Consider the following 26,757-nt stretch of genomic DNA (forward strand, 5'->3'; position numbering starts at 1 on the left):
ATGAAGTATCTAAAATAAATATCTCTAAAACCCTGGAAATGTGATTCTGAGTATATCCAGCAGCCAAGAACAATAAAAAGAATGCTTCTTATCTAAGCCTTAAGTCTTTAGAAAATTAAGAATAACTAGTTCTATTCCATCTGGGGATCTTGCTATTGTTTCCAATTCTCATTTTGGCTCAACTGGAAATTGCTGATTTCTACCTACCCCATAACCGCTTCCCCGCTCCCATTTCTGCCCCTTTATGATGAACTATAGTTTCTGGAGAGGTTGTATTTTCAAAAAGTTAAACCTCAGAATTAAAAGTCTTTCCAGTGAAAAACAGCACAGTTCAGAATAAACTCGATTACCATGTATTTTAGTCCTGTGTTTCTCAATTAACCATATGTGGAAGTATGCCAGAAGGTATAAATCACCACAAGATAAATATGGCATTTCCTGGAGTATCGGTTTACTATGGTAAGAAATTTTGAACTTTTATATGTAAATGCTCACACACAATATACACACAGATAAATATAATTGGGAGATAAAGAGAGATTGATTAATGAGTACAAATATACAGTTTCGCAGAAGAGAAAAGGCCCAGTGTTTGATAGACCAGTAGGGTGACTATAGTTTACAATAATCTATTGTATACTTCAAAATAGCTACAAGAGAAGAATTTAAATGTTTCTAGCATAAAGACAAGTATTTAAGGTGATGGATATCCTCATTACACTGGTTTGATCTTTATAAATTATATGAATGTATTAGGTTATCAAATGTACTCCCAATATACATCTATTATTTATCAATAATGAACAGTTTTTTTCAAAAATTTCTATTATTTATCAATTTAATGAATAAATAAAATTAGAATTGGAGTCATTTGTATGCACATTCGCTTCTCTCTGCTATTAGAAGTGCATTCATACTCAAGATCAAGAAGCACTGCTCTGCACACTTGGCTACAAGAATGTTTCTCCATAATGCCCCTAAAATGTGATTTATAGTTGCATATGCTTTGTCAGAATCAAAGAATAAAAAATCCAGCATGATCATCCTGGAAAAAGCATGTTTAAACTGTTAAAATGCAACATATTAAGTCCTTTGACCAGTAAATGGGCTAGTCTACATTAACCCAATATTCATTAAATCAATTCAAGCTGAGGTCTCATTTGGAACATCCAGGCATTTGCCCTGGCAAACCATTGCTGTATCATTCCCAATTGGATATTTAAAATGCTGAGTACAGATATCCTGAATATAGTCAGCAATCAGTTTAGACTTTTTATAAACATGTAACCTGGTGTCGTAGATTTGTCTTTAGATTGAGACTGCAGACAAATTTCTCTATTTAGTTCTCCTTTGGACGGAACTGTCTGGGATAAAGCTGACTTCACAATGGGTTTCGATACTCCTGTTTTCAGAGGACTAGCAGTTTTTTGAAGTAGCTCAGGATTTTGTCCCTTATAACTTTTAGCATCAGTGATAGTAGACGTAGTAGATTTCACTGGAGAAGAAGTAGCTTTCTGAAACATGAAAACACTTAGGGTAAACAACATTCACAATATCTAAAAGTAGTCCTATAACAAAACAATTCATGTCCTATTTACTCGATAGCCTTTATGTAAGATTTGTGAAAATGAAATGATTTTGCTAATAGATCAAACAAATTTGAAAGATTTGGGGAAAAAAACCAACTTAGAAAATGCTATTATTTAAATTATAATATGTGGGTTAGCCTGCACAACATATTCATGGGTAATTAAGTATTCTCAGTACGATCACTCTTTAAAAAAAATTTTTTATTCATATTATTGCACTAGTACCTTTATCAAATTTTTAACTGTATTAGACCAAATTACATTTTAATTAAGTCAATAAGAATTGAACAAAATAGTATCATGTACTTGATGGTTAATAAATTAAGTATTTATACCTAGCCAGATACTATAAGTGTTTTATGACTCTTATTTAACCCTTCAAATAACCATTTTTTTCCTATTTTACATATAGAAAAATAAAGCCTTGCAATATTAAGCACCTTGTCCAAAGTCACACTTCTAATTATGTGGTAGAGCTGGGATTCAATGCAGGTCTAATTCTAGAGCCTAGCTCTACACTAAAAGACAATGGTCAGAAACACAATATTCTTTTTCCTTTTTATTTAAGATTGTTTTTTGAAAACTGCTGAGATAATACACGTAGAAAGTAAAAGTTTCAAAAATATCAAACAGATATACAGTGAAGTATCATACCCTGTTTGGCAATTTGCCTTCCTGGAGGCAACTAATTTGTTATATACCTTTTCAGAAACATTTCATAAATTTATATAAATGTCATATGTATATAAAGCATTATAACAGAGAACTTAATTTTCAGTGCTCTCCTTAATAATTCAGAAGAGACTCTATCATTCCATTATAGACTGGATTTGCATCAAATTAGTATAATTTTACTTGTCAACTGCTAATTTATCTTGGGATAGGGTACCCAACTTATAATTTTCACTTTCTAAGAAACCAATATCCTCCAAATACATATAAACTCGCTATGCATCTATTAAAAACACATATCCGCTCACCCACCTGAACATATACACAAATGTATTTTACCACTAATAACAAAAAAAGAAAAGGCTTCCAAAGACCAAAATTATATTGACTTACCACAGAGCTGGAAATTGAGGCACTAACCAAAGATGCATCATCAGCACTTGAGGATGGAGCTTTATTCAAACAGGCATCGCCATCCCTTTGGGAACAGCATGTAGCTTCCTGCTTAACACTGCTGCTATTGATCCTAGCAGATGCTCCACTTGCAGAGGAAAATTTGGATAAACAAGTGGTACCAGGCTGTTCTAGTACACTGTTTTGTTTTGCAGATGAGTGATTTACATCATCTTCCCAGGAGCAAATAGTTGCAGCAAGGTTGGCCAGACGGCCCCTTCTCCCAACTGGAGTTGCTGAGGCATTTGAAAGTGGTGGTTTGGGAGGGGAAGCAGCCTTTTCCTCTGATGATGGCATTGGTGAGAAGAGTGAGCTTTCAGGAAGATCATCTGAAAATGTTTTCAGAAAAGAGTTAAAAACTATGTTCAAGAGTAATAGTTACATATAATACCAAGATCACTCTATGCAGAATTTTTAAATGAGATTAATAGAGTTAAGAACCAGTGTAAAGTTCTAGCATGCATGAAACTACCAAGCTATTTAAATTTGACAATATGTTTTAAAATCAAATGATATTTAACCCAATTTTTTAAAAAACACTATTATAAATATTTTTTCAACTTTTCGATGGATCATAAATGTTACAAGATAGGTTATATCTTTAGAATGAATTCATAGGTGTTATATATAATACTGCACAATTTAAGATTATGTATCTCACAAGAACTTTTGGTTTTAAAAATGGATTAGACCATTGCTGTACAACAGAACATTTTATCGTTCAACACGTTAACTATTAGCCACTTGTGGCTAATGAGCATTTGAAATGTGGCTACAGCAGCTGCGAAACTAAATTTTATTTCATTTTAACTAACTTAAACATCCACATATGGCTCGTGTCTTCTGTACTGGATATCACAGGGTCAGATCAAACCAAAAACAATCCATGTTTTTCTGCATAGTTACTTCATTTGGAGAGAAATCCCAAATAGTGATACTTAGCTGATGAAGGACCTAGGCCTTCCCTAGAGCATGCATATAGGAAAGCCGAGGTTCATGGCACTTCCTACTTCACAAATTCAATCAAGGAAAGAGGAATCTCTCCTGTCCAAAGCTTCTACTTCAGCTAAATTTTCAATTCTTCCCTTCCAAAACCTTCTCAGGGATCTTGTTCGAAATAAGCCCTCTCCTTTTCTACAAACTCTTCTCTGCACATAAACATAGGCATGAGTTGTTTAACAATGGGGATACATTCTGAGAAATGTATCATTAAGTGATTTTATTATATGTCCATCACAAAGCACACTTCCACAAAAATGGTATAGCCTACTATATACCTAGGATATGTGGTAACATTTATTGCTCCTAGACTAAAAACCTGTACAGCATGTTATTCTACTGAATATTGCAGGAAAATTTGGATAAACAAGAGGTACCAGGCTGTTCTAGTACACTGTTTTGTTTTGCAGATAAGTGATTTACATCATCTTCCTAGGAGCAAATAGTTGCAGGAAGGTTGGCCAGAGGGCTCCTTCTCCTAACTGGAGTTGCTGAGGCATTTGAAAGTGGTGGTTTAAGAGGGGAAGCAGCCTTTTCCTCTGATGATGGCATTAGTGAGAAGAGTAACACAATGGTAAGTAAACATCTAAATATAGAAAAAGTACAGTAAAAGTACATTATAATCTTATGAGACTACCATTGTATATGCAGTCCACCATTGATCAAAACATCAAATTGTGGTATATGACCATACAATAGCCCACGCCTTATCTTCAGTTTCACTTCCCCAATTTCCTTTCCAGCGGTCAACTGTTGTCTTAAAATATTAAATGAAAAATTCCAGAAATAAGTAATTCACAGGTCTTAAACTGCACACTGTTCTGAGTAGCATCGTGAAATCTTGCACCATCTGACCAAGATTTGAATACTTTGTGCAGCGCATCCACACTGTAGACGCCACCTGCCCCGTAGTCACTTTGCAGCCATCTTGGTTATCAGATCAACTACTGGAGTATGCAGTGCTTGTGTTCAAGTAGCCTTTATTTGACTTAATGATGTCCCCAAAGCACAAGAGCAGTGATGCTGGCAATTCGGATATGCCTAAGAGAAGCCATAAAAGTGCTTTCTGGAAGTCAAAAGGTGAAAGTTTTCGACTTAATAAGGAAAGAAAATCATATGCTGAAGTTGCTAAGATCTATGGTAAAAATGAATCTTCTATCCACACAATTGAGAGGAAGATAAAAGAAATTCATGTAGTTTTGCTGTCATACCTCAAACTATGAAAGTTCTGGCCACAGTGTATGTAAGTGTTTAGTTAAGATGGAAGTGGCATTAAATTTCCAGGTGGAAGATGCATAGAAAGATGGTTTGAATGATGGCAATAGGGTTCGGAACTGTCTGAGGTTTCAGGCATCCACTGGTGGTCATGGAACATATCCCCAGCAGATAACTGGGGAGACTACTGGATGCTCAAGTCTCTCTCATCTTAAAAATAAACATCCTGGCAAGGCATGAAGGCTCACGCCTGTAATCCCAGCACATTGGAAGGCTGAGACGGGTAGATCATTTGAGGTCAGGAGTTCAAGACCAGCCTAATCCAACATGGTGAAATCCTATCTCTACTAAAATACAAAAATTAGCCAGGCGTGGTGGCAGGCACCTGTAATCCCAGCTATTCGGGAGGTTAAGGCAGGAGAATTGCTTGAACCCAGGAGGTGGAGGCTGCAATGAGCCAAGATCGTACCACCACACTCCAGCCTGGGCAACAGAGCAAGACTTCCTCTCAAAATAAATAAATAAATAGATAAAAATAAATAAACAAAAATAATAAACATCCTGGCAAAGGGCGGTGGGCTCATGCCTGTAATCCTACCACATTGGGAGGACAAGGCAGGTAAACTGCTTGAGCTCAGAATTTGACCAGCCTGGGCAACATGGCGATGCCCTGTTTCTACAAAAAATTAAAAAATTAGCTGGGCTTGGTGGTGCACCTGTAGTCCCAGCTACTTAGGACACTGAGGTGGGAGGATCGCTTGAGCCTAGGAGGTGGAGGTTGCAGCAAGTTGAGAGCATACCACTGCACTCCAGCCTGGGCAACAAAGTGAGACCCTGTCTCAAAAAAAATAAACATCCCCTCATTGATATACATCATCTTTACTACCCCTTTTTCCCTGAACAATATTCACTCACCACCTAACTCACTCAACTGGCCTTCTGCCTACACCACTGCCCTGGGGTTGGTTTTGCTATTGTCACCAGATGCCAGTACACACTTCGTTTTGTATTTCTTCACATCTCTAAAATATATCACTCCCTTTCCATTTGTGACATCATTCTCTACTATTCTTCCTGGCCTATCCTTCAGTCTTCCAACTACCAAATTCCTCCATTTGGCCTCCATTTGGCTCTCCCACAGATATCCCAGATAACATATGTGAAGTTGAAATTGCCCCGAATATATTCCTCCTCATCTTAGGAAAAGACATCACTAACTACCCAGTCACTGAGGCCAGGAATCTGACCCCTGCCTCCCTTCTCTTACCCTCCACTACTCAGTCATTAAGTCCTAGAGTTTGTCTCCTAAATCTCTCATTTTCACTTCCACAGGCCTTCACTCTTTGCAACTAGATTATATTTTATCTTTGTCTCCTAAATCTTCTCCTTTTCACTTCCACAGGCCTTCACTCTTTGCAACTAGATTATATTTTATTTTTTGAGATGGAGTTTCGCTCTTGTTGCCCAGGCTGGAGTGCAATGGCACAATCTTGTCTCATTGCAGCCTCTGCCTCCTGGGTTCAAGTGATTGTCCTGCCTCAGCCTCCCAAGTAGCTGGAATTACAGGAACGTACTACAGAGCATAGTTACAAGAGCTAGATGTCTATTAAGCCCATTCCTAAAACATGACAATAAAACTGTCATCTGCTGATAGGACAGTGCTTATTCTAAGGAAAATGATAGAGGTATATAAAGGGTATTGTAGGGAAGGTGGTGGTCAGGGAGGCTTTTCTGGAGGAGGTAGAGACTCCTTAAGCTGGACTCTGAAGGACAGCTGGCTTCAGAGAATGGAGATAATCTAGATAGAAAAACAAAAATGTATAAAAAGCAGAGGTAAGTAATATGAGCATAGTGTGTGTATAAGTAGATCCTATTCTGGTGTTTAAAGCAAGTGGTAGAAAAGCAAGAGTTACATTTTTTTCCATTCTGAATGTGTCAAAATAAAGAGATACATTTGAAAAACCAGCCCAGACTGGAATTTAATCAGGAGGTGACAGGGAGTTACTGGGAGAGTTTAAAGCAGAAGCAGGCAAGTGTTTTAGAAAGATCACGCTGGTGTGAGAATTGAGGAGGGATTGGACAGGGCAGAGGTTTGAAGCAGGAAGACCAGTTACAAGACTAATATAATCTAGATGCAGGCGAGACGCAGTGGCTCATGCCTGTAATCCCAGCACTTTGGGAGGCCAAGGCAAGCAGACCACTTGAGATCAGGAGTTCAAGACCAGCCTGGCCAACACGGTGAAACCACATCTCTACTAAAAATGCAAAAAATTAGCTGGGTGTGGTGGCACGTGCCTGTAATCCCAGCTACTTGGGAGGCTGAGGCAGGAAAATAGCTTGAACCTGGATGTCAGAGGTTGCAGTTAGCCAAGATTGCACCACAGCATTCCAGCCTGGGAGACACAGCGAAACTAAAAAAAAAAAACAGCTTTATTGAAGAGGCAATGTTACAGCTCTGTGCAGAGCAGGGTTACCCTTTAGGCACAGAGTGACAGTTCATAGCAGTTTTATAGTCATATTTATACCTACTCTTAATTGCATACACATTAAAGGACAGTCTATTAGAAATTTCTAGGAAAGAGATAGTAACTTTTGGGTTATTACCATGAAAAGGGGTGATAACTCCTGGGTGTTGCCATGGCAATGATAAATTCACATGGCACACTGGTGGGCATGCCATAGGAAAGCTGCTTCCCCCAGACCTTGTTTTAGCTAGTCCTCAATTTTTTTTTAAATTTCATATTTCTTTCCTGTGGTTGTTATTTCTCAGTCTTGTCCAGTGTCTGAGTCCCGCCTCTGGAGTTGAGTCCTACCTCTTATCTCACCACTATTAAAATAAATAGGTATTAATTGACACCATAGACTATGCTGTGTGCCAAAAAGCATTAGGCGCATGGTGGCTCGTGCCTATTATCCCAGCACTTTGGGAGGCTGAGGAGGGCGGATCACCTGAGGTCAGGAGTTCAAGACCAGCCTGACAAATACGGTGAAACCCTGTCTCTACTAAAAATATAAAAATTAGACAGGCATGATGGCATGCATCTGTAATCCCAGGCACTCGAAAGGCTGAAGCAGGAGAATCACTTGAACCTGTGAGGTAGAGATTGCAGTGAGCTGAGATTGTACCACTGCACTCCAGCCTGGGCAACAGAGTGAGACTCTATCTTAAAACAAACAAACAAACAAACACCAGGCAGGTCACAGGAGTTAAGAGTTCTAAAGTCAAACCATTGGGATTTGAATTTGAACTGGCTAACTGTGGACATGTTTCTTAGCCTCTATGAACCTAGTTTCCCTCTTCTATAAAATGAAGGTAAAATTGGTATATACATATATAAAAAGATTATAAGAATTAAATGCTATTAGAACAAAAAATTTATATTAAAACAAAAATTATTTGCAATGCCTAGCATTTTACATACTAAGTGTTTGCTCTTGAGATTATTATCATCACTGCCAGAAAACATAATCTTAAACTCTGTGCTTCCTAATTCTTATTAAAATTTCAGTTAAAAAAATTGATACGTATGGAAGACTGCCTGAAATATATGTAGTCCATCCAGTTTAATCCAGTCTAAAATATGTGTCATCTATCTAGCCACATTCTTCAGATCACTTGGTCTCAATTCTGGCTATGCATCAGAATTACAGAAAGAGCTTTAAAAAAAATAAGACAAAAGCACACCTTGGGGCTCCACCACATTTCTGAAATTCTAATCCCATGGTCTATGTGATTCTGATACAATCAGCCAGACTGAGAACCACTTAAGGAATGCTTCCTTGGGTAAGGCCCAGTAGCCACTGAGCTGTCTGCAAGCACCGTGGGGTCTACCTACACTGTGCTAGCTCACTTTAGAAATGCTTCTACTGCCGGGTGTCGTGGCTCATGCCTGTAATCATGGAGGCTAAGGCAGGTTATCATTTGAGGTCAGGAGTTCAAGACCAGCCTGGCCAACATGGTAAAACTCTGTCTCTACCAAAAAATACAAAAAAATTAGCTGGGCATGGTGGCATGCACCTGTCATCCCAGCTACTTGGGAGGCTGAGGCATGAGGATCACTCGAACCCGAGAGGCAGAGGTTGCAGTGAACCGAGACAGTGTCACTGCACTCCAGACTGGGTGACAGAGTGAGATTCTGTGTCAAAAAACAAAAAAGAAAAAAGAAATGCTTCTACTGAATTGAGCTTGGAGCCAGGCCATCTGCCTACCTTGAGAAACCTTATAGGTTTATTGGCTTCCACAAAGTCATCTCTGAGGACACATGAAAGAAAGTTCTCTCAGGTCTTAGTGCCAAATCTCAAGTCTTAGTGTCAAAGATGGTTCTGTTTTTAGCTTGTTAGTCATGTAACTGATGAGTGTTTCATTTCTTTGCATGGGCCACTAGCAAAGAAAGACTTTACAGTCTGCATTTAATAAAATGACTTTACTTTTCACTTCTTTGTTTTTCCTTCCCATATTTTCTTTTCACCTTGACTTCTTTATTTTTCTTGCTGTATAATACAGATATTTTTATAAGTCATCTCAAAGCCTTTTTATTTTGTAACAAGGCAGACAATAAATGAAATTGATCATAGCATAAATAACCCTGTTGCATAATTGTTGATTTACTTCTCAGGTTCCCCTTCTTATTACAGGCTCATGAAAGGAAGGATCAAGTCACTTCATTTGCTTCCAGCACTGTGCGTAATAATATACTTTGCAGGTGCTCAATTTATGTTTTTTGACATTTTATTTCTCCCCTACTGAACAGCATTGCATACCTTAGTTCCCCAAGTTGATTTAATTATTGAATCCATGAAATAAAATTTCTTTAACCTAGAGCTGAGGGTCAGCAATGCTAATGACAAGTATAGTTTGTTCTCAACTGTTTTTCACTGCAGATATTAAGGTATTACAATTATAAGATCAGGTTTCTACAAACTAGTCCAAGAATCTCATCGTTACCTACTTCAATCTAAACACAACCAACTTATACTACTGGTAGACAAACCATTTGCAAGCAAAGGATACTCAGCATATAGGTAAAACAAAAGCATTTACCTTTCATGAGTTAACTGATAAAATGCTCAACATACCAAACTGAATCTTATTGGAACAGATGTATGGGACATAACATCTATACCATTCATACCTGTCATTTCATCATTATCCCAACAGCGCCGTTGCTCTGCAAGTTTTTGCATACGTGTTTTAACTGAGGATGCTGCAGTTGCTTCCAATCTTGAGTTCAGCCCTTTCCTCATGCCCGGCAGCGACGCCGAGACAGCCACAGAATCACTGACAGTATCTGCTGCTTGTGGCTGCACCTGAGGAGACACAGGACTTGGAGAACAAGATTTTGCAGTAGTTGACTCAACTGGTTGTTTATTTTCCAAGTTAGAAGCTTCTACTTCAGTGTCGTCAGAACAGCGTTTTTTTGATGGTGATGGTTTCGTAAAAGATTTCTCTACGTTAAAAAAGACAAAAAAAAGGCATTCAAAATTTGTAATTTCTCACAACATGAAAAACATTACCTCTCTCTATTCTTTAAATGATTTTAGTTACAACCAGAAATATGTAAAACCCCATTCTCTTTCAGCAACTTAGAAATCTGATATGAAAGAACTTTTCAAGCAAACATAATTCATGGTATAAAAACCTTAATGAAAAGATATTTAGACCTAAGCTATGGGGATGCAAAGGCATAAGAAGGATGCAATGGACTTTGGGGACCTGGCGGGGAGAGTGAGAAGGGGGCGAGGGATAGAAGACTACAAATATGGTGCCGTGTATACTGCTCAGGTGATAGGTGCACCAAAATCTCACAAATCACCACTAAAGAACTTACGTAACCAAATGCAACCTGTACCCAAATAACTTATGAAAAAATAAAAATAAATAAAAAATATTTAAATATCTTCAAAATATATGCATAACACTTTATATGGTGTTAAGACAATAGTAAATAAAAAGTGCATACACTCAGAATAAAAAAGCACTAACAGATTTTAAAGATTATACAGCCCAAGCATCTCATCTTCAGATAAAAAATCAAGTATAGAGAAATTCACACAACTGAGCTAAGTGTGGAAACCAAGTTTTCTGTTTTGGAAACATTCTTTCACGAAAAATAACTAACAAGCATTGTTAGAAGGGCAACTGGCAGGCCGGGCGCGGTGGCTCATGTCTGTAATCCCAGCACTTTGGGAGGCTGAGGCGGGCGGATCACCTCAGGTTGGGAGTTCAAGACCAGCCTGGCCAACATGGACAAACCCCGTCTCTAGAAAAAATACAAAGTTAGCCAGGCACGGTGGCAGATGGCTGTAATCCCAGCTACTCAGGAGGCTGAGACAGGAGAATTGCTTAAACCCAGGAGGCGGAGGTTGCCGTGAGCCAAGATCACGCCATTGCACTTCAGCCTGAGCAACAAGAGTGAAACTCTATCTCAAAAAAAAAAAGGGCAACTGGCTTGAGGTTTAGGAGAATGACAGGAGACAGAAAAAGTGACTGAATTATCTGGTCAATACCAAACAAATTCACCAGCACAAATATTTAACATTTCATATTTCAAGCTTCTATGAACACCTATAAAATAAATGAAAAAGCTCTAAAACTAAAAAAACTCTATCTATTGTAACCATAAGGCATATTATTTCTAACTATGACTGAGTTTCAATATATTTCCTGGAAAACTAATTTTTTAAAAGTAAAAATGTAAATTTCATATGGGGTCAGTTTTATCAACTACCTGACCAGATGTTCTTGTTCTGGCAGTGACCAAAGTAATATCAGGGATAAATCATGATTGCCCTCACTACATCAACCTAAGTAAATATACATCATGAAACTTTAATCTATTTTTTTCCCTCTCCACTTCTTTTGTCTCTTTTTTCTTTTCTTTTTTTTTTTTTTTTGAGACGGAGTTTAGCTCTTGTTACCCAGGCTGGAGTGCAATGGCGCGATCTCGGCTCACCGCAACCTCTGCCTCCTGGTTTCAGGCAATTCTCCGGCCTCAGCCTCCTGAGTAGCTGGGATTACAGGCACGCGCCACCATGCCCAGCTAATTTTTTGTATTTTTAGTAGAGACAGGGTTTCACCATGTTGACCAGGATGGTCTCGATCTCTTGACCTCGTGATCCACCCACCTTGGCCTCCCAAAGTATCTTTTTTCTTTTTTTGAGACAAGGCCTCACTCTGTCACCCAGGGTGGAGTGCAGTGGTTTGATCTCAGCTCACTGCAGCCTTGACCTCCTGGGCTCAAGCGATCCTCTCACCTCAGCCTCCTGTGTAGCTGAGACTATAGATGTGCCACCATGCCCAGCTAATTTTTGTATTTTTTCTAGAGACAGGGTTTTGCCATGTTGCCCAGCCTGGTCTCCAACTCCTGAGCTCAAGCAATCTGCCTGCCTCAGTCTCTCAAAGTGTTGGGATTACAGGCGTGGGCCACCACACCTGATTTTTTTCTTTTCCTTTTTTTATTTTTTAAACTTTCTAATGTTTTGTAACTCATTTATGGATTTATTTTCTATGAACACATCTAATCATTTTTGAAAGTCTTCCTACTTTAACATGCAACACCATCTGGAAATACAGAATTCTTTTAGTTTACAACTATCTAAAACAGTAAATGTGAACTTCTACCTAAACATCAAAATGTAGTTTTGAAATTCTACCTAAACATCCAAACTCTAGTTTTCAAATACATAGTACTCAATAGTACAAACCCATCTCACAGTGAAAACAGAAGCTCTAGGGCTAAGACTAGGGCCAGGCCCCTATTTTCCTGGCTGAATACCATATAATATGTGATGTATTTCCTTCACTCTCCCTTCAAAATGGATAAATGTATGAAAACTAATTCTTGTTTTATGGTTAGCTTCCAAAATAACTGAGCTAGCCCCATGTACTCTTCTCTGCTTTTTTTTTTTAACATTGGTTTTGCCCTCTGTAATATTTTTTTTCTATATGTACGTATTTTACAGTTGTACTAAGGAAGATTATTATCTCCAGACTATTCCACACTCCAGGAAAAGACTAAGGTGACTGGCTGATGCTGGTTGGGAATGCCAGGATTTAGGAAAGAGTAAGACTACAGGTGAGTTCGTGTTCTTGTTTGTGTGTGTGTGCCTGTTTTTGTTTAATTCCACCACTTCTGGAGATTAACGATCTAAACTTTAGAGAGCTAGTTCAGCAAACAGAGGATGAAAAAGGCTCATTAAATGTAAAGCATGGGCAGTGTGCCTTCTGTTGCCTTTCTGGTACCAGAGACACCATCCGAACTCAGTGGTCAGCTGTTCTGTTGCCCCTGGGATAAAAGACTCCGCCTGGCCAGAGGCAGTGGCTCACACCTATAATCTCAGCACTTTGGGAGGCCAAGGTGGGCAGATCATGAGGTCAGGAGGTCAAGGCCATCCTGACCAACATGGTGAAATCCTGTCTCTACTAAAAATAAAAAAATTAGCTGGGTGTGGTGGCACGTGCCTGTAATCAATCCCAGCTACTTGGGAGGCTGAGGCACGAGAATCCCTTGAACCCAGTAGGCGGAGGTTACAATGAGTCAAGATCGCGCCACTGCCCTCTAGCCTGGTGATAATGCAAGACTCTGTCTTAATATTTCAAAAGTGAAATATTAAGCAATTACATCAAGATTCACTAAATGAGCACCCCAATGTCATAATTATTATAGGAACATTACGGGGGAATAAAATGTGTAAAGTTAGCTATATGAGATTTTTAATGGCCACAACAACAGCAACAACAACTCCGTGCTACGGTAAGTATAAATGTTACCCTACTCCTCTATTTTTCTTCCCTTGAGTTTTTAAGGATGACTTCAGATTGAAGAAAAAAAGTTCAATCAATTCATTTAAAATATTTGTTAGAAGAAACGCTATTCCAACCCAATAGGTTCTAGACCTAATACAACAACCCTGAAATAGAATAGAAGGCTGTTATTTCCCCCAGAGGCTGTTATATTTGTTTCCCAAAGAGCTTGGTTTTTCTATATGCTAATGAAATGTTTGGGGCTTGTCTCCTTTAAAAAAAAAAAAAAAAGCAAATGTTATTTTTCCCCAAAGTCTTTTACCTTCACCACCAGAGAGGGGCTGCTGATTACTTGCTTCTGAAAGCGGCTCTCTGGCTCGCTTAGTATGAGCCATAGACCTCGGAGCTGCTATGGGCCTCTCAGCCATTTTTCTCTGAAGATTCTCTCGCCTGGCACGGGTTCGCTCCAGCAGTTTCTACATACATAAATACATCAGTGTTAAAACACAAGTTTATGCATAAGTAGCAAGGAGCAAATAAAAACAAACAAAAAACACAAATTTAATCAAATGTTCACAAAATTGCAACATCTTCTAAAATCACCAGTTGCCATATAGGATGACAGTTAAACATATATCAAAAGTAAATATTAAGCAATTACATCAAGATTCACTAAATGAGCACCCCAATGTCATAATTATTATAGGAACATTACAGGGGGAATAAAATGTGTAAAGTTAGCTATATAAGATTTTTAATGGCCACAAATTCTTTCTGTTTTCATCAAAAGACACAATCTATTTCTTCACCCTTGAATCTGGGCTCGTAAATCTGCTTTGACCAATAAAATATGGCAAGAGTGATACTGTGAGACTTCCAGGCATCAAGAGATTTTATAGTTTGAGGTCTCTCTCTCTGCCACTAAGTGAACATGCCCAGGTTAAGTCCACTAGAGACACATGGCCCAGCTGATGGTCAGTATCAACCACCAGACAGGTGAATAAGGGCCATCTTAGACCATCCAGCTCCAGATAATCTGCCAAATCACTGAAGATTCCTGCATGACAGCTGGAGAGAAAAACAGAAGAACAGCCTGGCTGAGCACAATACAAATTGCTGACTCACTGAATCATGAGAAAAAGAGTATTGTTTTAAGCCACTATGGTAGGCAAAAATAATGGTCTCTCACAGATTTTTTTGTCCTGATACCCTAAACCTGTGAAGATGTTGCCTTACAGGGCAAAAGATATTGAATCTTTAGACAGAGATAATCCTGGATTATCTGGTCAGGCCCAACATAATCACAAAGGTCCTTACAGCGGAAAACAGAGAGGCAGGAAGATCAGAGTCAGAGAAAATATGACCATGGAAGCAGAGGTCAGAGTAATGTGATTAGTGGCTTTGAAGATGGAGGAATGGGACGAGCCAAGAAATGCATATGGCCTTTAGAAACAAGAAAAGTTAGGAAACAAAGCAAGACCCTGTCTCTGCAAAACATACAAAAGTTAGCCAGGCATGGTGGGGCACACCTGTAGTCCCAGCTACCTGAGGGGTGGGGTGCCTGAGGCGGAGGATTACTTGAGCCCAGGAGTTCAAGGTTGTGGTGAGCTGTGATTGCTACTGCACTCCAGTCTGGGTAACAGAGTGAGACCCTGTCTCTAAACAAATAAACAATAAATAGGACCTAAGGCCATGCCAAGCAAGGGTTAAGTCACAAACTCCCTACACTTAAAAAATAAACTATCTTCTAACTGCCAGAAGGCTTTTCTTTTACTCTAGTAGCTGCATGAGCACTGACCTCAAGATAAGCAATAAACATTAAAACAATTGCAGCTCACTCTCCATCAGACACTGACTAACCCTCCTGTTCCATAAGCTACAACTACAGGTTTAATTAGACAAGAGTTTGATTTCAATAACTCTCTCAATAAGAAGACCACCAACCATGAGCTGGTTCCGGCCAGTTTACAGAGGCTACTCACTTGAGTGCCTTCATGTCCCCACCTCACCTTCTGACATATAGAGCCCAACTGTAATGTATTTACATGTTAAATCTCCATCCCAAAGTGAACATGGGACACATGTAACTGCATGTTTGTTCAGTACCCACCCATCAGGACCCCTTTTATAAATACTCATGGCTCTGCCTATAACCTGTTGAATATGAATACTTGGCCAACTCTTTAGCCATAAAACCCTGTTCCACCTTCTCCTCTCTAAAGTGCCCATTTCCAGTCTCTGCCCAAAGCTATTAAATATGGTGCCCAATCTGTCACGACGGCCACACTGTAGGTTGTAACCCTTTGTAAATAAGTCTCTGCTGGGCACAGTGGCTCATGCCTGTAATCCCAGCACTTTGGGAGGCAAGGCAGGTGGATCACTTGAAGCTAGGAATTCGAGACCAGCTTGGCCAACATGGTGAAACCCTGTCTCTACTAAAAATACAAAAATTAGTTGGATGTGGTGGCGCACACCTGTAGTCCCAGTTAATTAGGAGAAGAAAGAAAGAGGAAGAAGGAAGAAATAAAGAAAGAGAGGAAGGAAGGAAGGAAGGTCTCCTTTCTAAATTAATAAATTTGTGATTTTTCAATTGCTATATCTATCACTTCCCAGATGTAACACTAGCCTAATTATATTCATTCATGGACATGCCCACATTCCATTCTGGTCAGTTAGAACATTGTGAATCAGTACAGTTTCAGTTACCGTGAGCAGTAGGTCACAACAAAAGAATGTGGTTTTGTCATTCAAACATACATGAATGTTCTATTGCTTAGATTCAAAAACCCCCAGATTTAAAAAATATTAAATACATAAGCAAAAATGTTTCCTAATCTGTGAAGTAAAGCTATAAACACCAAAGATTATTAATTTAAAAGAAATTGTGTATCTGAAATATATAAACTCAATAGTTCAATAAATGTAAGTAGCTCTGCCCTTCCTTTTAACAGTGTCAGGAATTTTAACACTCTTTTAAATACAAGGCATATTCCTTAAAAAAAACACACCTTTCTCAAACAGTGTAAGCATAAAAAAAATAACATATTCAAGAAGTAAGATACCCCACATGAATGCTTCTCAGATAACTGAAGCTTATAGCCCCTGAACAACTTTTGCCACATACATCCCAAAGTCATTTCTGACAAATTTTTCTAGGAGCTATTACTAATTTCCTTACCTTCTTAAACAGAGTAGACTCAATATAAATTAACTTATTATTTTCAATATGCTCTAGCAGCTCTTGCCCAGAGACTTTCATTTAATTCTGGAAAATAAGAGAAACTCCACTAAAAATGGTAGTGGCATGCTTATTTGTTTACTTATTTATATGCAGCCTGCAGACATAAAAGGATTTAAAGTGTCTAAAATAAAAGATGTTTCTGCTAAGTATTTTAATTACAGCTTTTTCTCTTTTAAGGTTTTTATAAAGAAAGTTCTGGCTTGCTACACCTCATTCTGGGTTTCTTTGCAGTATTCTTGGACTGGGATGACTATCACCTGTGAGCAGAGTTTCAAACTCTGATCTTATGAGCAGTGAGTTTATGGTTTTGTTGATGAAAACTCTAAAATATTTAAAGTTTATTCTGAGCCAAATTAAGATTGACCAAGGCCCATGACACCGCCCCAGGAGGTCCTGAGAACATGTGCTCAAGGTAGTTGGGTTACAGCTTGGTTTTACACATTTTATGGGGACAGAAGTCACAGACAGACATCAATCAATATATGTAAGGTATACCTAGGTTCGGTCAGAGAATGTGAGACAACTGGAAGAAAGGGCTTTCATAGGGGGATTCGAGGATTTTCTGATTAGCAATTGGTTGAAAGGGTTAACATATCTAAAGACCTGGGATCAACAGAAAGATGTTTCTGGGTTAAGATAAGGGATGAAGAGAACAAGATAGCAGGCTTCAGAGAGAATAGATGGTAAATGTCTCCTATCAGACCTAGAAAGATGCCTGACTCTTAGTTAATTCTCTCTTGGATCAGGAAAAGACCTGGAAAGGGAAGGGGATTCTCTACAGAACGTAGATTTCCTCCACAAGAGACAGCTTTGACATATTTCAAAATATGTCAAAGAAATGTATTTTGGAGTAAAATACAAGGCCTGCTCTCTGTCATGTGATGCTATACTACAGTCGGGTTGGATTTTGGTATCTTATTGCTACAGAGCCTGTTTTGTCAGTCTTAAGATCTTAGTTTTTTTTTTTTTGAGACAGAGTCTCACTCTGTCACCCAGGCAGGAGTGCGGTGGCACAATCTTGGCTCACTGTAACCTCCACCTTTTAGGTTCAAGCGATTCTCTTGCTTCAGCCTCACAAGTAGCTGGGATTACAGATGCCCACCACCATGCCTGGCTAATTTTTGTATTTTTAGCAGAGACGAGGTTTCACAATGTTGGCCAGGCTAGTTTCGAACTCCTGATCTCAGGTGATATGCCCGTCTCAGCCTCCCAAAGTGCTGGGATTACAGGCGTGAGCCACCACACCCAGCCAACAAAACTTTTTTAATGCTGTCAGCTGATCATAGTAGATGTCTGGCCTGCTTGTTAGTTCATGAATCAGTAAGAGATGGATTCATTTTTCATTTCTGAGTGATCCATAAGGAATATTAAAGACATTCCCCAGTGGACCCTGTCTATATCCGGATTTAAACAAACAGCTAAAATGTGAAACACCGGGGGAAGTCCGAACATTGACAAAATATTTGATATTAAGGGAATTTTTAATTTTTTAGGTGTGATAATGGCATCATATTTGTTTTTTTAGAAAAGCCATTAGCATTAGTCAGGTGTGGTGGCGCACGCCTGTAATCCTAGCTACTCGGGAGGCTGATGCAGGAGAATCACTTGAACACGGGAGGCGGAGGTTGCAGTGAGACAAGATTGTCCCACTACACTCCAGCCTGGGCAACAGAGCGAGACTCCATTTCAAAAAAATTGTTTTTAAAATAAAGTTATTAACATTTAGTGATAAATACTGAAGTATTTATGAAATTATATGATGCCTAGGTTTTGCTTCAAAATAATTCAGTGGGATGGGTGAAAGGGGGATATAGTGAAATAGTATGGCCACATGTTAATAACTGCAAAAGCTGTGTGATAGACGCATAAAGGGTTATTATTCTATTATTTTGTTTTTTGAAATCTTCAATAAAAAAAGAACAAACTAAAATGTTCTCTTACTGTTGTGTTTAATTGCTTGTAAACTAACTGGCACCTAATAGTTCTCTTCTATGTTAATTCAGCAAAATGTAATTGGAACGCTTGATGTTAGAGAAAATATCTCAGAATAGAAAAGAATAGTCCCTGCCTTCATGAAGCTCATATTCTGGCAGGAAATATGTTCAACAGGTAAAGGCATTCATCAGGTAAATACAAGTTTGATGAGCACCATGAAAAGTGATCTCTCTCTTCTAAAGGGAGATCAAAATTGGACAAATGGAGGTCAAATCAGAGTTTGCCAGGCAGATGAAGCAGAAACAGAAAGAGTGCCAGAACACGGATCACCTAAGGTCAAGAGTTCGAGACCAGCCTGGCCAACATGGCAAAACCCTGTCTCTACTAAAAATACAAAAATTAGCCAGGCCTGGTGGCGGGCACCTGTAATCCCAGCTACTCAGGAGGCTGAGGCAGGGAGAATTGCTTGAACCGGGAAGGGGGGTGCAGTGAGCTGAGATCAAGCCACTGCACTCCAGCATGGGCGACAGAGCAAGACTCCGTCTGAAAAAAAAAAAGAAAGAAAGAAAGAGTGCCGGAATATTATTAGCGACAGCAGGGAGGAAGACCAATGCAGAACAGTCTTGTTTGAGAAAATTAGAGTTTACCATGATTGTAACCTTTCTCAACTGGAGTGACCAAAAAAATTAAGCCCTAATACCCTGGCATTAATGTAATAGACTAACTTATTTTCTATGTTTGTAGGATGGCATTGAATTATCCTTGGGATAATTGAGAAAATAAAATAGTCTCTCAATTTTTCTGTGTACCATGGTTCTGAGAGGGAACCCTAGTTGAGAAAGTCATTTTATACTGACCTTCAGTCCTTCATAGACAACTATACCAGTAGTTCACCATACAAATATTATGAATGCTATAATTAAGCACTTAAGAGTTGGAATCAATTCAAGCAGTTCACTCATTACCTATTAAGGAAAAGATGTCTAAGCTGTTTATTCCAACTGCAAGTGATCTAACTTTTCATAATATAAACCAAACATATTTCTAAGCACATTTTAAAACGATCTAAACAGGTAAAGTTTCTTTCAGTTGAGATTTCTACTACCTTCAGAATTACATTTTTAAGTAAAATGAAATGCAATTTTCAGCCAACTTAAAAATGTTTGTTCCTGTCAGCTACTTAGGAGGGTACATACGGCTAATGTTTTAAGGAATCCTATTCTAGGTTAGATAAAATAAATAAACCCTTTTCAACCTCAGTGTAAGTGAAAGATATTGGGTGCATGACCAGCCCTGTTTTAAGGCTAATACAATAATATGCTCTCGATTTTTCTATTAGAACCTTTAAGGAAGGTGGAAAAAATTGATGTATTTTCCCCAAGATGATTAAGAATTTTAAACAGAAAAATAGATTGTCATGTTTGAATACAAGTAAACTCTAATTGCTGAAACCTGTAATTACTACCTTACACATAACTTATGGAATTATAATTACATCTCCCCGAAATTACTACTCTTCACAGCATTTAAATTTTCGAATCAGTGTAAACAGTTTTTGGTCCAGTTTGCAACACTCAAAAAATAACAGTTTGAAACTTGAACAACGTCCTCAAGAAACAGGAACCATCCTGGAATAAAAGGAAGTGGAGAACGGGCAACAAGACGCTCCCGAATGTGACAACGTACAGTCTCCACAAAAGCTAAAGCTAGAGAAATCGACACAATAACGATGTAATCCATATCCTACCTCAAAGGAACAAAAGATGAAATAAGTACTGTAATGACATGCCCCATAAACACCGAAAGGTTTATTTCTTTGCTCCAAAATCGTGAGCTGATAGTTCTGGTCTGTACACATGCGCTGTTTCCTTCCAATTACAATGTCAGTCCCGGGTATGAACTTCTTGGCTAGTTAGCTAATGGGATTTCAACGAACTACTGACTTTTTATGAACGAATGCAGTGGTCTCTAGCACCTGCTTACTTAAACGTTTTGCTGTCATTTCATTAACGGCTCCTCTGCAAGCCGCGTCAACTCCGCAAATCACACATCCCACAGCTTTTCCTGGCGGCGGCCGCACTGAGTCACCGGCCCCGGACTCCGCCCTGCAGGACATTCCAGTGGCTTCCAGCAGGACCCGTTCCGCAGGCCCGCGCCTCGCTCTTGCTGGGCCAAGACTGCAGAGGGACGTGGTAGAAACGGGGGCTGAAAGAGCTCTCACTAGCGCCTTTTAGGACAGACTCAAAGCCCTCCTCCCTGAGTTTTATCTGCAGGACCGGAACAAAATCGCAGACAAGCCCTCCAACCACGGCAGGCTGCAGCCGCAGCCCCCTCTCGGCTTCCCCATCCTAACACCCGCCGACCCCCGCCGACCCCCGCCGACCTCCGCCGACCTCCGCCGACCCCCGCCCGCACACACTGCGCATGCGCACGCACGGGCCCTGCACCCGGTGGGGGTTCTCCTAGAGGTTGACAGAGGGAAGGTTGGGGCACAGAGCGGTGGGTCATGGCTGGTTGCACCGGCAGACGCTCTCACCTCGGTAAACGGATCCATCGCCCCAGGCGTCGGACTACGAGACGATGGAAACGGTTGTTCAAATTCAGGAAGAGAAAAGTGAGTCTCGGTTCAGTGTAGCTCTGGAAAAAAACAGGAGTCTGAGGCGGGGGAACTCTCCCACAACCAGCTGTCCTCTCCCACTCGGCTTCCAGTGTCAGACTTGGCCTCTGCAGCCGTTCAAATTTGAATTTCAGCGCCGAGTCGCGAGCATGCGCGCTGGGCGGAGCGGAGGCGCCCTCTCCCCGCCCCTGCGCTCGGTCACGTGGCCGCGCTGGGCCTGGTGGTTCCCAGGGACGGCCCCACCTCTTTCCCGGCCCCCTCCCAGCCCTGGCCGCTGGGTGGAGGCGGGCAGCTGGGCGCTCCGTGCTCTCTAATTGCCTCTGGTTCCCTGCTCCGCCCCTAACACCCACACATTCCTCTCTGTTTTAGGCGTTTGCTTCGCACCAACTGCGTTTGGGCGTTCCCGCCTTCCTTCATTCCTAAAGTATTAAGGCCGGGGATAGTGGCGCATCCCTGTAATCCCAGCATTTGGGGAGGCTGAAGCTGGAGGATCGCTTGAGCCCAGAAGGTCAAGGCTGCAGTGAGCTGTGATCTCACTACTGCACTCCAGCCTGGGCGGCAGAGTGAGATCCAGCCTCAAAAAAGAAAAAAAAGGATTAAGAGCCCTTGTGTTACAGGTGCTGCTGACCGGTTGGCCTTCAGTAGCTTTCTCTTCCCTGTCACACCCAACTCCTAGTTCCCAAAAGGGGGACTGCAGGCCTGGCCCTCAGAAAAGGCAAGTCCAGTGGGCCCCTGACACTCTGGGCCAATGAAATAAAGCTGAAATTAACAGACTGCGAAGGGTTTATGCACAATTTTTTATTTTAAACTCCAACTGTGTAGTGTTAGAGCGGGAGGAATTCTGACAAGCCCTCGATCCAGTTCAATCCTTCCTTTTACAGCTGAGAGAAGGGACGCTTGAAAACGTTAAAGGAACTGGTCCAAGGGAAATGGAAATCCCCTTCTCAGCTCATGATCCGTTTTCCATTCCTAACTGAAGCTGTGTCCCCTGCTTATTCTTTGTAGAGTACCCCAAATTGTAAGATAGGTTACATAATTTCTGTATCAGATTCATTTCTTCTATGACAAGTCTGTGCAGATAAAAATGACAGTTCTTGATTTGTTCATCTGAGAAGAGTGACTGCCCATTAGCTGAATGAAACATAACTATTCCTCCCAACTAAGGGGTTTCAATATGTTCAATAATATGTCCATCTAGCAGTCAGTCAACATTACAAAAAGCACTTACTAATATTTTTATTTGAATTTTTGTATGATAGATTATAGGTAACCGAAATCAGGGCAAGGGGCAAGGGAAATATTGCTTGGGGTCAGGGCTCTTCCAGGTTAGCCAAATCGGTTAACCCATGGGATTTTTTTTTTTTTTTTTTTTTTGACTTTTGGAGGAAGTCACGGACTCCTTTGAAAATAGATTAAAACTGACCCTCTACCTAGAAAGATGACAGTTTAATAGTAAATTATTTAACAGGATTTTGTGACGTTCATAGACACCAGGCCAATAACCTCTGATTTAGCCTCTTTGTATTTTAGTTTACTCATCTGTATAACAGGAATAATCATCTGCCCTGATTTGCTCAGAGTTGTTAGGAGGGGCAGATGAAAAATGGAGAGATGATCCAAAAGTATTCTGTAATAAGTAATAAGGCACTGTCCAAATGTGTAGTATATGGAATTATTAATATTTAACCCAGAATGTGCTACTTATGAACAAAGGGAAAAAGATGCTTGAATTTTTTTCAAGTGCAACGGGAAAGAGGTGTATGTATTTGGGGCGTGTCTGCGTGTGAATGCGTGTTTTAAACAGTGTTGGAAAATGAGTCATTAGAAATTTATGTAGCCGTTGTGCCTTCTGGCTATCACTTCAATTAGCTTTCATTTCTTTGTAACTACCTCAACTGGATTCTAATTAAGACTGAAAGAGGTAAAGCACCTAGCATAAGATAGCTACTCACAAAATTTAGTGTATCTTTCCTCATGATCCCACTATGCCTTTGGTCTTTACCTTGATGATGATGATAGCAATAATGGCAACCTTCACAAGTAAATAGCTTCTAAGACTGAAACACCTACTATGTGCCAGAAACTATGGTAGATATTCAAGTCTACTCTCCTAGGGTACTGCAATTGTCTTCTGCCATACCTCCTTTCATTCTTAACCCCTGGTAGTACAGTCTTCAATGTCTAAGCTAGAATGATTTTTTAAAAATTGTGTTATATAAAAAATATCCAAAAAATTAAAAAAAGTTATGAAATACAACAAAGATGTGAATAATAAAATATAACCATGTATCAGCCACCTAGCTTAAAAAATATATAAAACATCCCACATGTAATTGAAGTCTCCTGTGTGTTCCTCTCTATTCTCATTCATCTTCCCATTCTGCCAGGGTCAAACTATCTTGATTTGATGTTTAACACTCCCATAGAAATATGTATATTTTTATCACATCTGCATATATATCCATATCAATATCTAGTGTTTTATATAAATTTTATTTTCAGTATATAAGTTTTTATGCAACTTTTTTTAGCCCAATAATATCTTTATGGTATTTATCCTCACTAATAACTATAGCTGCATTTCATTCATGTTCACTGCTAAATTCTATTGTATAAATATACTTGTAATTTATGTACACATTATCCTGTTAATGGATATTTAGCTTAATTCCAGTTTTTCATTCCAAAGATCTCATGATGCCATGACTATCCCTTACATGCACTTGCAAAACTTTCTCTAGAGCAATATACCTAGGAATTAGTAGCTTATTTGAATATTATTATCAGATATTAAAAATAAACTGCTCTTCAAAATGGTCATAACAATTGATACTCCAGTGAGTGGTATATGCCCCTGGCTGCTGCTCTAGTTTCTCCCCAATATATAGATACATTTAAATTTTCATCATTCTTGTTTGAGTGCCTTTCTCTTATCACTAGTGAAGGTGAACATGATTTCATACTTATTGGACTTTCAGTTTTCCTTTTCTGTGATTTTCAACTTTATATCCTTTGCCCATTTTTCTGTGCAATTATTTGCCTTTTTCTTATTGATTCATAGGGGTTTTGTTGGTTGTTTACTATTTTCCAGGAAAATAAACTTTGTTGGTTTTTTTGGCTTGCCAGTTTTTTGGTTTGTGGCTTGTCTTTTTACTTTATGATGTCTCAGATGTACAGAAGTGTTTAATGTAACTAATGTTATATATGTGTGTGTATATGTAACATACATATAACTATTTATATATATAACTATATAGCTGTTATTAGTTATATATGTAACTAATTATATATTAGTTACATATTAAACATTAGTTATATATGTAACTGTTATATATGTGTTTATGTTATATACACACACATATGTTATATATACATATATGATATATACACATTATATATGTATATGTTATATACATATACACAAATATACACACATACGTGTGTATATATGTGTGTGTATATATATAACATGCACACATATATATAACAGTTACATATATACACACACACACACATACATATAGCATATATATCTTCCTTTAGAGTTTGTGTTTTTTTATGCCTTAAGACATCCTTCCATACCCTGAGATAATAAAGATGTTCTCCTGCACTTTCTTCTAAATATTTTAATGTATGGCTCTTCATGCTTTGGTCTTTATCTGTATTGATCTTGTGTTTGTATGAATAACCAGTTGTCTCAGCAGCAGTTATGAAATTGTCCATCCTTTCTCTCATTGACCTATAATGCCACTTTTATAATTTATTAACTTTTTCCCCCCACCAAGACAGAGTGTCACTCTGTTGCCAAGGCTGGAGTGCAGTGGCGTGATCTTAGCTCACTGCAACCTCTGCCTCCCAGGTTCAAGTGATTCTTCCGCCTCAGCCTCCCAAGTAGCTGAGACTACAGGCATATACCACCACGCTCGGCTAATTTTTGTATTTTTAGTAGAGATTAGGGTTTTGTCATGTTGGCCAGGCTGGTCTTGAACTCCTGGCCACAAGTGATCCACCCACCTAGGCCTCCCAATGTGCTGCAATTACAGGCATGAGCCACCGTGCCTACCCAACTGTTCTTTCTTTATTTTATTTCTTTGAGATAGGGTTTGCTCTGTTACCCAGGCTGGATGGTGCAGTGGCACCATCATAGCTCACTGCAGCCTCAAATTCCTGGCCTCAAGCAATCTTCCCACTTCAGCCTTCCAAGTAACTGGGACAAACAGGTGCATGCCACCACACCCCACTAATTTAAAAAATTTTTTGTACAGACAGGATCTCACTGTTTCCCAGGCTGGTCTCCAATGCCTGGCCTCAAGTGATCTTCCCACCTTGGCCTTCCAAAGTGCTGGTATTTCAGGGGTAAGCCATCATGTTCAGCCTCAACTTTTTATGTACACTTAGGTCTATGTCAGGCTTTATTCTGTTCTACTGGTCTGTCTATCTATTCATCTCCCAAGATCACACTATCTCAATTATAAATGTTGATATCTGGTAGGGCAAATTCCAATTCGACTTGGTTTGTTTTGCCTCATTGTTCTTCCACATGAATTTTAGGGTCAGATTCTCAAGCTCCGAAAAGGAAAGAAAGAAAATCTTCTTAACATTTTTAATTCAAATTTCACTGAATTTATCACATAATTTGGAGAGAATTTATATCTTTGTGACACCAATCCTACCCATTTATGAGCATGGTATATGTTCATTATGCCTTCTAAAATGTCTATAACATACTTACATAAAGATCTGTAAACTTTTGTTTGTTCAGTGTATTCCTATGTATCTTTGTTGTTGCTGATCTTACTAGTTTTAGTAATTTATTTATAGAGAGGGATATTTTTAAAATGTAAATTTTACAGTGCCAATTCCTTGTTTGGAGCTGCTCTATCTCTTTCATTACAATTAAAATGATATCCAATAATATCCTTATCATACCTACAAGGCCATGCATGATCTGGACTCTACCTGCCTCTCCGAATAACCTAACATTCTCCTAACATCACAATACTCTTCCTTTTTTTTTAACACTAGTCTCCAGCTTCAGGACTTTTTTCTGGTCATAAAAAATGCCAAATTCCTTCCTGCCTCAAGGGCTTTCCACTGCCTGGACACCGTTCCTCTAGATGTAGTAAGTCTGATCCTCATTATTTGGGCATAAGCTTGCATGTGCTACTTCCTGAAAGAGGACTTCTTTGATCAGGTAGATACCCACCTCATCTCTGCCCACTAATCACTTTCCATTCTATTACTCTGACTTCTTCATCACATTTACCACTATCTGACATTATTTTGGTTATGT

At 39.3% G+C, this 26,757-nt stretch overlaps 2 protein-coding genes across 4 annotated transcripts in view; one reads left to right on the top strand and one right to left on the bottom strand.

Annotated features, from left to right (window-relative positions):
- Positions 1–21,581, bottom strand: part of ANLN (anillin, actin binding protein) — a 62,617-nt gene extending 41,036 nt beyond the window's left edge. For all 3 annotated transcript variants that reach the window (XM_064380452.1, XM_021669348.2, XM_064380451.1), the window contains exons 1-5: positions 21,384–21,581; positions 13,994–14,147; positions 10,061–10,375; positions 2,655–3,043; positions 1,289–1,514 (exon numbers count right to left, since the gene is read on the bottom strand). In XM_064380452.1, the coding sequence (XP_064236522.1) occupies positions 1,289–1,514; positions 2,655–3,043; positions 10,061–10,375; positions 13,994–14,147; positions 21,384–21,401 (1,102 nt within the window). In that variant the 5' untranslated portion in view covers positions 21,402–21,581. The remainder of the gene's footprint in view (positions 1–1,288; positions 1,515–2,654; positions 3,044–10,060; positions 10,376–13,993; positions 14,148–21,383) is intronic.
- The window catches only part of MATCAP2 (microtubule associated tyrosine carboxypeptidase 2), a 61,840-nt gene continuing 56,436 nt past the window's right edge, over positions 21,354–26,757 (top strand). The window contains exon 1 of the mRNA XM_064380455.1: positions 21,354–21,461. Within this exon, the coding sequence (XP_064236525.1) occupies positions 21,354–21,461 (108 nt within the window). The remainder of the gene's footprint in view (positions 21,462–26,757) is intronic.

This window comes from Aotus nancymaae, unplaced genomic scaffold (assembly GCF_030222135.1).
Source record: "Aotus nancymaae isolate 86718 unplaced genomic scaffold, 86718_ANA_hifiasm-v0.15.2.pri h1tg000025l, whole genome shotgun sequence".
Taxonomy (NCBI): Eukaryota; Metazoa; Chordata; class Mammalia; order Primates; family Aotidae; genus Aotus; species Aotus nancymaae.